The 12,014-nt window shown below is 44.6% G+C and overlaps 1 protein-coding gene across 1 annotated transcript in view; it reads right to left on the bottom strand.

The window, feature by feature from the left end:
* The window catches only part of setd1a (SET domain containing 1A, histone lysine methyltransferase), a 44,563-nt gene that overhangs the window by 20,246 nt on the left and 12,303 nt on the right, over positions 1 to 12,014 (bottom strand). The window contains exons 7-14 of the mRNA XM_017697408.2: positions 9,624 to 11,319; positions 6,998 to 8,002; positions 4,606 to 4,821; positions 3,710 to 3,797; positions 3,103 to 3,263; positions 474 to 507; positions 158 to 359; positions 27 to 73 (exon numbers count right to left, since the gene is read on the bottom strand). Coding sequence (XP_017552897.1) covers positions 27 to 73; positions 158 to 359; positions 474 to 507; positions 3,103 to 3,263; positions 3,710 to 3,797; positions 4,606 to 4,821; positions 6,998 to 8,002; positions 9,624 to 11,319 — 3,449 coding nt within the window. The remainder of the gene's footprint in view (positions 1 to 26; positions 74 to 157; positions 360 to 473; positions 508 to 3,102; positions 3,264 to 3,709; positions 3,798 to 4,605; positions 4,822 to 6,997; positions 8,003 to 9,623; positions 11,320 to 12,014) is intronic.

The following is a 12,014-nucleotide window of genomic DNA, read 5'->3' as shown; positions in this document are numbered from 1 at the left end:
AGCATGTATGGGATTCTTTAGCGTACCCGGTTTAACCTCCACAGCAGATGATTGGTCGATGCTTGCTTTTTCCCTGTAAGAAACAAAAAACGTCACTTTTTCATACCAATGTCTCCTCACTTTACTCATAAGTCAATCAAATAAAATATATACATACTTTTCTTCTTTTTCTGTGTCCAGTGCCACGCTGTCCATTGTAGACTCATCCACCGTATCCAGCCCCTCACTTTCCTCTGCCCGCTCCACTTCCTCATCTTCTTCATCTGAGGACGAAGATGAAGAGGAGGACGAAGAGGAGGACGAGCTCTCAGAAGAAGAAGAGATGCTCTCATCATCACTGTCTGCACTGAGGGCTTCATCTAGCCAAAAAAGAGAAGAAAAAAAAAGTACATATTATATATAAAATATCACGTTAATTCATAGAAATTTAAAACATTTGAATGTTTACATTTTTAAATTTGACAGCAACTTACCCTCTGACTCATCTTTCTCACTGTCATCATCCTCCTGTGAAACACAAAACAATGCTCAAAACAGCACATCACTGACAGTTCTTTACACTCAAGCAATATAACGCCAAAAATGTGATCTTTATAATAGCTAAATGGGCCTGACATGAACTACTTTCCAGAAAAGATTAGTATCCAAGCACACGCTGTGCACTGCTGCCACCTAGCTTTCACTCCATGCAACAACCCATATTACTGGCTCCTAGTTGGCACACAAATGGAATTTTCTGCAAGTTTTGATGCTGAATGTGAAATCCAGCCTTCGCAAATGTTATTTTTTTAAACATGCCTAGAAAACATGAGAGAAATATTGAAAATCAAAAAATGGAACTGATAGACAGCTGTTTTTTTTTATATATTGTGGTCACATCAGAACACAGAACCAGGTGTGCCAAAGTTGTATTCCTATGTTTTTACCTGCAATGACAAAAATGCATTAACATTTTTTTTGCTGACTAACTGTAATGTTCCATCCATTTAATCAATAACAACATATCCTGATATCTTCCACATAAACAGCAGAGGATGAGAATATTTTCCACGAAATACACCAAAAAAAAAAAAAAAAAAAAAAAAAAAAATCTGTAAATTAAGAAAATCATGCTCCATAATGCTCCATCATGCTGGTCTCTGCCTATCCCCGCTCCAGACCCACCAGAAGACCATTACTGTGTGGCCCAGTGATGGTGACTCTGTGCTGCAGGACTGCTTCGAGTGCACAGACTGGCAGGTGTTCGGGGATGCTGCTGTGCATGATGGGGAGCTGGATCTAGAGGATTATAGATCTGCTGTCCTCGGATACATTAGCAAGTGTATTGAGGATGTCAGCAGCACCAGGACTGTGACATGCTACCCGAAACAGAAATCCTGGCTGAATCCAGAGGTCCGATCTCTGCTGAAAGTGAGGGATGCTGAAAGTCAGGGATGCTGCCTTCAGGTTTGGCGGTTCACAGAAACTCAGGAGAGCTAGACGTGAGCTGACGGCAGGCGCAAAGAGGGCCAAAGCTGCATACGCTCTGAAGATCCAGGGTCATTTTTCTTCCCAGGATCCACGGAGCATGTGGAAGGGCATCGAGTGCATCACAGACTACAACACCAGAGATGCACAGTGCACTAGGGACCCCTCACTGCCCAACGCTCTCAATAAGTTCTACACCGGCTTTGAGGACCCAAACACGCCCCCCAGCACCAGACTCGCTCCACCACCTGGAGAACAGCCCCTCAATGTGACTGAGGTGAGGAGGATCCTTAAGAAGATTAAAAGCTGCTGGCCCGGATAACATTCCGGGGCGTGTGCTGAAGCGCTGCGCAGACCAACTCTCCGAGGTGGTCCACACTGCCCTCACCCACCTGGAGAGTAAGGACTCTTACGTCTGTATGCTCTTTGTGGATTTCACATCTGCCTTTAACACCAGGATTCCCCAGACCCTGGCTTACACACACCATACACTTGGACTGAGCACCTCAGTCTGTAATTGGGTCCTGGACTTCCTGACAGGCTACAGTCTTGGAGGATCCACAACATCTCCTCCACCATCATCCTCCTCAGCACTGGCTCCCCTCAGGGCTGTGTGCTGAGCCCCCTCCTGTTTACACTGCTCACATATGACTGCTCAGCCGTCCATGCAGGCTGTCATATTGTAAAGTTTGCGGACGATACGGCAGTGTTTGGATACATCCCAAATAGTGATGAGTCTGGCTATAGGCAGGAGGTGGAACACCTGAGAGTTGGTGCAGTGAGAACAATCTCTGCATCATTGTGAAGAAAACAAAGGAGATGATTGTGGATTTCAGAAGGGGCAAATCGGCGGATCTGTAGTGGAAGTGGTCTCCAGTTATAGGTACTTGGGCGTACACCTAAGTAACAATCTTACCTGGAGTAATAACACTTCCAGCCTGATCAGGAAGGCACATCAGCGCCTCTACTTCCTCAGAAGGTTGAGGCGTGCTGGACTCGGGAGCTCAGTCCTCACCTCATTCTACAGATGTGTGGTGGAGAACGTTATGTGCTCCAGCATGACCGTGTGGCACGGAAGCTGCTCTGCAGCAGAAAGGAAAGCTCTGCAGAGGGTGGTGAAGGCTGCGCAGAGGACTGTTGGAGTCAGCCTTCCCACCACCATGGAAAAGGGCCACTGGCATCATGAAGGACCCCACTCATCCAGCACACACACTTTTTGTCCCGCTCCCCTCAGGTAGGAGGTTGCAGAGCATTACGAGTAAAACAACCAGACTGAGAAACAGCTTCTTCCCTGAAGCAGTAAGACTCTTAAATTCCATTTAGACATCACTGCAATGGCACTTCATGTCCACTTATTTATCTCTGCTGCTGTACTGAATCAGTGCCCCCACTATATCACCCCTAACACGTCACTTTATACATTACTAGTATTAAGATACTAGTACCTCGTACTCATGCTACTGTGTTTCATGCTGCTGTTATTTGCACCGTATTATTTATTGTTTATTGTTATTGTTTTGGGAGTTAACTGCGACCTTAAGTACACTATTTCGTTCCACCTCACGCACCACACATGATGCGAATGACAAAGCCTCATCTTATCTTAAAAAGGGATACTCAGAAATAAACATGCACCTTTTCAGAAGAAGATTCATCTGATGTCTCTTCTCCTTCACTGTCCAGGTCGTATGGTTTACGGGCCTTGGTTCTTTTCCTCCTGCGAGCTGCCTCTCTGTCGGGTGCCCGACTCTCCTCTGGTCGGCCTGCAATGTCGGGACCCTTACCCTGGAATGAGTCTGAGAGGAGAGACAGGATATTACGTCAAAAAGTGCTCAAGCTAAATAGAAAAGCAAACTAAAATCACTCTGCATACGTGTGAAATGTATGTAAGCCAAGACAAGAGGAGAGAGGAAGTGGGTTTCTGACATTCACGTCTTTCACTTTATATTTGATTTATCAGGCTAATGTAGCTAACAAATAAGAGAACCTTACACCCACCAGCCTGCAATATATCTGTTCCAACATATGAAGCCTCAGAAAAATGAAATATTGTGATACATCTTGTTACATTTCATTACCCACACTCAAGAATCAGCAATCTTGAAACATGAACAGTCAGCACTTATGCGCACTATAGACAACCGAATGACATACAACGTGCTTAGTTTTTACCCAAACCACCGATTTAAATCAAGGCACAGTGACTGTATAAAATCACGCATTTCAGGGCTGGAAAGTTCACCTTCGTCCTCTTCATCTGGTGGAGTGGAAGGTCTGGCTCTTTTCAGAGAAGCATCCTCTGCGAGCTCCTGAGGCTCTTTCCTTTTTACCTGGAAATAAACACCCCCATGAATCAGTCACTTTTGCCAGTTCTGCTTCACACTACTGTCAGCATTTTTCACAAAACAAAAGAACAAGTACCAACCCTGTATGAGGCCAAAAATTGCTTGAACTAAACTAAATCACCCACTTTAATCTTGTAAATCAGCATTACAGATTTTTTCCCCTTACATGCTTTCATCCTGTTTACGTTCAGCCAAAACTAAATTAAATCAGCAGCTTGTAATGTGATACAGCTGTTCATCGTGCATGTGCAGTGAGGACACAGACAGTCCAGTTCCTGTGGCAGGGTGGTCCAGCAATATCCTCTCTAGGTGAAATTTTTGTGATTTTATAAAAAACTTTTATAAAAGAATAAAATACACAAGTGACTACTGTAAATAACAGTCATCATAGTTCAATAACTATGCAAGTAAAAATTACTTAATGCTTACAGTAGTCCTCAAATCAAACAGACAAAAAAATATATATATAAAAAATCAAAGTTCAGACTCGACTGTAGTCGACTGTCTTGATAAACAAATTACATATAGTGACCTGTAAATGTGTGGCTGAATAATGACCGTGAACTGCTGTTGTGCTTTGGGGAGGGGAGTGATCCTCTCTCAAGAATTCTTCACTGGCAGATCCCTGACCCCCTCCTTCCCAAAATTAGAAACTCATCAAATCTACATGCTTCACGTGGATGGCACAATCATCACCCAATACTCTGCGATCCAAATTCTCCTGAAAATAGAACAGTTTGCAAGTATGATTCTTAATGAGAAGTGTGGTTTTCAGGTAAGTAAAGCCAAGTACCTTGAAAGATGGTAACCGCAGTGCCCCCCGCAGGGAGAAGCCCTCCAGGCCTCCACTCTTAGCCCAGTCCACTAGAGACATGATCGGCTCACGCGGCCGACTGCTCGTCGTCGTCGTCGCCGCCGCCGCAGCCGCCGTCGTCGTCGTCATAGTCTTCTCTTCCTTCTTTTCTTCCTCTCGCACCACTGAAACGCCTCTCATGGCTGTCTGGAAAGGCTGAGAGAAGAGAAAAGGAGTGGCTTGGTGAGCAGAGGAGTTCAAAGGTAAAATCAAATAAGAGACTTATGATATTTATTTGAATTACTCTCTCTATTGTTAGTTGCCGTGAATTCCCACCAACTGAAAGCATCTCTCCTATCAAACAGCATCAACCAATCCGTGAGCTCTATCTGAACTGCTGCTCTTGCAAAAAGTCATAAGGCAGCGGATGGCATTTCGACACCCAAGTTAAAGACGCCCACAGTTGACATGATCATGGTGTGCACACAAGTTTCACTAAAATGATGCATCACTCTAAGCCAGTCTCACCAGACACCCTTAGCATGTTTCCTCGACACGATTACTAACACATACAGGTGTTAGTCTCTGTCCCAGCAACAATTCAGTTCAACTATAATTCTTTAAGGAGCACTTCAATGCATCCTGAAACTTTAATCAGAATTCAATTTAATTCAGTTATTTTTGTTATGAATACGACTTTTAAAGGGCTCATATCACAGAAAATAAAATCTTCCTTCAATTTTTAATAAGAGTTTGACGACTGTCACTGTTAGTCTTAAATCATACCTTTCACTCCACAGTTCATATACAGAGATTAATCTGCACAACAGCCCCAATTGCATTCAGTTTTCATGACATCACAGAGACAGATTTAAACATTCATTTATGTAGTCTATAGCAGCTTAGTTCAATTCATGTTTAAGTTGCAAAGAGTATTTCCACCCAGACTCCTTTTAAAATAAGGCACAGTATATAGGAGCAAATCAGAAAAGAGCTCCTTTTATTACATCAGTTTCAAAAGCACAGTTAAACAAAAAACCCAGCCTGTTTAACTCTAAAATAGAGGTGCCGGAGTTTTTTTTTACTGCCCCATATCCCCTCCGACATTAAGCTTTCTGCTGCGTAACCTTTCCATCAACACACCCGCACACATATACTGCAATGATGTATATCATTGATATATTGATATCATTGATATATAGATACTTGACATCCTTTCTTTGTTTCAAGTTCATTAAGACTTGGGTTCAGTTTCTGAGCTGCAGAGCTGACGTTAAGTCGCTTTTGGACCTTTCAGTATAGTCTTGGCCAGCATCACAGGAGTGATTATAAAGCTCCAGTGGTTGACAGCTGGGCTCATCAATTACGTGTTCAAGTTCTCCATAAAAAAGGGCCCATTATTCGGCAACAGCCACTTCTTTGGTTTGTGTCCTCAGATTCTTTCAACGCTGCAGCCTCGGTCTTCACCGGCTGTGTTCGGCCGCTTCGTTCAAAACCTCTTCAAAACACTGAGCGGCTGCGATGAGTCTCTTCCATTTTTTTGTGCAGACACATCAGCCTAAATGTTTATGAGACTCAGCAGCGCAAAATTATGACGAATGTCGAGCTGCACTGACGTAAAAGTCACATGAATTCCAATCTGACTGTTCAGCCTAAGTCGCACTGCCGCAGATCAGATACGTATCGGATTTCAGTACCACATATGAAAGCGTCTCAAATCGGAATTGAAAATGTCAGATTCAGTTTTTTGCTGTTCACACTGACACATAAATGACACATCTGTGTCACATATGAGGAAAAAGATTGAACACGGACCACTTTTACCTGCTGTGTAAACGTAGCCTTAGTGTGTTTGGTGATACGACTGGATTTAATTGGATTCACTGCACAATATATAAACCAAACCCATAAAACAAAAATCGTTGTACTTTTGGTAGTACTTTGTGCTTTTTGGTCCTTGTTACAATTTATCAAACCTCAGAAGAACTAAATATTGTTATACGTAACATGTATCGGGGTGGTTGATGTCAAAAATATTGCATCATGAAACTCAAGACATTTTCACTCTACATAGTGTGCATCACGGTACTGTGACAGACATAATTAATTAAAAATGGCACATTTAAAAACAAACAGCTTTTATTCATACTATACTCAACTGAACAGAGCTACTTAGGATCTCTGCAATGAAACAAGCAGTTCAGCGTTCGTTAAGTATGGAAAACATCCATGATAAACAATATGAATTCCTGTGTTTAACAAAAGATAACAAAAGTTATCTTGATAAAGACAAATTATAATCATACCGTCCACCTTTTTCATAACTTGACATATTTTGCCATATCATCCATTGTAAAACATAACATATATGTATGGCTCCATCTGCTCTTACCTTAGCCTTTCTCTCCTTACGTTCCCACCACTCATCAAAGGTGCCGAAAGCCACGTTCTCCACCATCTTGCGGTTCAAGTCTCTCTGCATGATGTTCTTCATCTCCTCAATTAGAACAGCCAGGACCTGCTGGACCGTACCCTCGTGTGGGTTTTGGTCCATCATGGCCATCGGATTACCTGTTGCCCCATAGTGCTCTCCTTCTACACCTGGCGCTGCGCCATAGGCTGGCATTGGGTAGTGGGAGGGATAGTGCTGTGGTAGCACGTGCGGAGGCCAGGGACTGTGTGGCAGAGGGATGGCGTGGTGGTGAGGTGGCGGCAACTGGGCAGCGTGCGGGTCTGGGTAGGGGTAAGGCATGTGAGGGGGCATGTAGCGGTGGTCCTGGTCATAGTGGTTAGCTGCGATACCGTCTTGGTCCAAGTATGGGTGATGTGGGTGTGGTGGCGGTGCGTGGGGATGGGGCATAGAATGGAGGTGGTAAGAAGGTGGGTATTCAGAGGCTGGAGGGTGCTCTCCAGGGGGCACTGCAGAGCCATTACCCGCAGCCATTCGCATCTGCTGCAGGCGACTGAGCATCTGTGTCTGCATCTGGAAGGACATGCCACTGTATTGGCTCATTAATTCCATGGAGTTGGCATAGTCATACATATGGTGCGGCAACGGCGGTGGATATTCCGGGTGCAGCTCCATGTGGGGCAGCGGAGGAGGAATGCCAGGGGGTGGAGGAGGCTGTAGGGAGAAGCCAGGCGGGGGTGGAGGAGGCAGGTGCGGAGGGTAGGAGGGAATGGGTGGAGGTGGCATGGTGGAGCTGAAGTGCTGTGTGCTGTCAGGAGGAGGACTAGCAGAGGGGTCTGAAGTCTGTGAGGGAAGAACAGTCTGTGAAGAGGTTGTAGGTGAGGAGGAGGAAGAAGCAGCAGCATGATGAGGCATCACCATGGAGATGGCAGCATCATCTTCTTCTTCAGATATCTCCATGTCTTCTCCAGAGGAATGAGGAGATGGCTGAGAAAATGTTAAAGACAAGGAAGATAAATGTGATGGTTTTGTGAGAGGCAGAAACAAACATCTATAGCAGAAGGACGGATCTTGTTTTTGGCTTTGTCAATATAAAGTGACAAACATGGCACAGTTCTATTGGAGCTAGACTAGTTTTACAAGTAGAAGGTTCCATAATGTAATTTGAAAGACATTTGAGTGGTTGAAACATATCTGATAAAATATCTGTGCAATTTCTCTAGATTCACTGAGACAGCCTGGGTCATAGCCTGGATAGAAAGGTCACTTACTCCGCAGTTTACATTCAATAACAATACAACAATGATGTGTCTATTGTGAAGTGGACTGGAAGAGGACTATTACTACAGAGGTTCTGGGATCAATCAATTACAGAAGTGCATTCACTACACAATTATTATGTAGACTGTAAAAACTACAGTCACTGCAGATGCGTACTTGATCACAGCTCTCAAAGGTAATCACCTCAATGACAGAACATCCCCCGATAAAATTCCCCCAACACAAAGTTTAAAATACAAATAAACATACAACAAAGCTATTTATTTGTAGAGTGAACAATCTTACCGACTATCAGCACTAATAAGACTCTATCCTGACTTAACTAAAATAAGGAGGACAGAACTGTACAACCTCTTCTATCCACCACTACAAATCCCTACGAATTTGGTATAATTTCAATGATGTTCCTCTAGAACTGTATATGGCTCTATATTTTTGTGGCAAGCAGTGAAAACCCATGAAGCAAAGCAGAGTGGCTGCTGGCCAAAAACAACCTCTCTTCTATAACCTTGCAGAATCACAACTACGAAACTCCTGTTCAAATTTTACTACAGCTTTTAGTGCAAGCAAATTCTGCAGAAGTTTAAGCATTTTTGCTTTTATGCACAAGGACAGCAAAAAACAAACACTGTACTGTAGAATCACATCATACAATTCTCCAATTTAAGAGAAGTAAACAAACATCTTTTCTAGAATACAGTTTAAGGCTAACACAACACATTCAATTGAGCCCTCTATTCCACTAACCTGCACACTGTAGTGCTTTCACTGCACCAAAACACTCAGTTTCCCACTCCGTTTCTTACCACAGTTTTTAATTAGTTATTTAGTTGAGTTAGGTGGGTGTGAGAGCAGGGAAATGTGCAGGGCAGCAGTCCTCCAGGACAGGGATTGAGAACCACTACTCTAGTACTCTAACCAATCACCAAATTCTTTGTGTCAAATACTGCAGAAAACTGTTTAATCATGCTCATTTATTTAGCAAAGAGCTTGTAAATAAGGCATATCAAATATAGGGACGCACCAATCCAACTTTCTTTTTCCTGATAATATTCTATCGGTTTCATTACCTAAACTGATAAGTACATGCAGAGCAATCAGTTCAATCACTTACAACACAAAGTGAGAATTTTACGTACTTTGCATTTTTAAATTATACTCTTCCATTTCAAAGTAACAGTATATTAAAAACAGTATCAACAGTGGATCGGCCACATCTGGCTGATATCCAATCCATTTAGGTCAGCATCAGTGCGTCATTAATTGTAACAGCATTAGAGGAATATAATTGCGTTCTCTCTCAACATTTTTACTTTAGTTTACTTACCTGCCCTTCTCCGTTGTAGGTGGGTGGCGTGTGGGCACCTACAGCCTTGTGTGTGTCGGAGGTCATTTGGGAGAGTTCCTCCTGGGAGAAAACCGGCTGGTCCTGTAAGTCCGACATTGAACCAGAGACAGAAGCGCTGGAGGCCTCCACCTCCGCAGGACTTTTCCTGCTTTCTCCCCCAACTTGCTTCTTGCCTCTGTTCCGACGCCCATCCCTGTCTCCTCTTCTCCTTTGGCCTCCATCTACCTCCCCTTGCCTTTTGAGGATGGCTCTCTCCAAGTCCCCTTCTCTCTGCTTACTTGTCTCACCTTCGATGTTTTGCACCCCTCTCCTCTCCTCCTCCTTCCTTTCTTCCTCCTCGTCATCCGAGGCGAGAAACGAGAATTTTGATTTTTGATCCTTCAGTAACATCTCGATACGTGAGTCCAGGCTGCTGCTGTGGTGAACAAACGGTAGGCTCTCATTGGTCGAGTCCGGCTCTGGAGAGGAGGAGTCTCGCTGTGGGAGGGGCGGCGAGAGAGAGGCTGTGGAGGAGGGGAGATGGTGAGGGAGGGAGGTGGAGGAGGGAGAGGTGGAGGATGAAGGGATGGAGGCATGGGGAGGAGAAGAAGGCGGAGGAGTGTGTGGTGGCTGAGGGGGTGTGCTGGGCCGGCGTTTCGGTAACGTCCATTGCTCTTCTCGAGAGGGGCTTCCTTGGCAGAAGTCCAGTGAGCCCAGTGTTTCGGCCACTGCAGCCGCAATGACTGAGGCTGGAGGGAGAGGAGGGGGAGGAGGTGGAGGAGGAGGGGGCAAGGGGGCGTGGTGAGAGAGGGAGCGATAGTCGTTATCCATCGAACCTCGTTCGCCTGCACCCTGCTGACGGAAGGATGGCGAGGGGTCCAACCTGGATGAAGAAGGGGTGTCATGTGCAGGCAGGTCTTTAGGCTGGGAGTAGCCTCCAAATGAAGCGGAGGCAGGTGGAGGAGAGAGGCTGTTAGAGGAGCGGTGACTGGAGTATCGAGGGTCTGAGCTGTTGGCATAGTCTCCATCTCTCTCCCTGTCTCTTTCCCAGTCTCGGTCCCTGCTGCTTCTCCGCCGGCTGTGGTGGTTGTGCGAGTGGTGGTGGTTCCGGTGCCGTCCATGGTCGCCAGATCGCGAGCCAGAACTGTCCCGCCGATATGGTCGCCCGTCCCCACGCTCCTCGCGCCGGTCAGGGTGGTGGGAGTGGTGGGAGTGATGGGAATGGTAAGAAGATTTGGAGGAGGAAGCAGATGATGAGTTCACGTCCTGCTGGTGGTGATAAGACGAACGTCGAGAAGTCCCATAACGCCCCCCAGAGTCCCTGTCTCGCTCTCTCTCTCTAGGGCCCCTTTCTCTGTCTCTGTCCCTTTCTCTATCAGCCACAGGTGGGGACTCGTATAAGGAGCCTGAGGGTGGTACATGTGGGAGTGGGGGCATATGCATCCCAGTCTCACTTGCGTTAGGAAACGGAGGGTAGCATGGAGGCTCATTGGGTCGAAACGGAGGGGGAAATCCAGGTCGACCTCTGTGGTATATGGAGGGGTCTTGTGAAGAAGCTGCATGGGATTCATCATAGTAACGTGGGGGCTTGAACCCTGATGAGGAGGACACCGCAGAGGAAGAGCAGGATGAAGAAGGGAGCATGTCCTGTGGAGCGTAACCACTGTTGAGAGGAGCCCCACTAAAACCTGCATGCCTGCAAACAGAGGAATAAACAGGAAATTAATTTCCTGTGTCATCCAAGTGTAATAATATCAGCTTTGTGCACAGGCCATCATGTAACTGCTTAGAAGAAGCTAAGAATCTTAATTACAACGTAATAAAATAATTATGTTCCATAAAAAAAATTTCCATTCACAGTCAAATGCAAAAGCATAGGCACTGGTCAAATATTGATTGAATCATTCCAAACTGTTGATTTTCTGTGTGAAATCAAATACACTTCCTCTAGAAATTGTGACATATGCAAACATTATGGCACATTTCATTATTTAGGTTTTATTTTTCTCTTATATTGCTCAGAAAATAAGTTAAAAACCATAATACAATTTGCAGAACTTTGTCCCCTGCAGAGGACATGTTAACTGTTTTTCCCCCTCAGGAAATCATGTGAGAATGTTGTGTGTTTAAACTTTTCCATGTAAATATACAGTGGGGGGGAAAAATGTATTTAGTCAGTCACCAATTGTGCAAGTTCTCCCACTTAAAAAGATGAAAGATGCCTGTAATTGTCATCATAGGTAGACCTCAACTATGAGACAAAATGAGGAAAAAAAATTCAGAAAATCACACTGTCTGATTTTTAAAGAATTTATTTGCAAATAATGGTGGAAAATAAGTATTTGGTCAATAACAAAAGTTCATCTCAATACTTCGTTATATATCCTTTGT

This window comes from Pygocentrus nattereri, chromosome 14, assembly GCF_015220715.1.
Source record: "Pygocentrus nattereri isolate fPygNat1 chromosome 14, fPygNat1.pri, whole genome shotgun sequence".
Classification (NCBI taxonomy): domain Eukaryota; kingdom Metazoa; phylum Chordata; class Actinopteri; order Characiformes; family Serrasalmidae; genus Pygocentrus; species Pygocentrus nattereri.
This window is presented reverse-complemented; position numbering and strand designations above follow the sequence as displayed.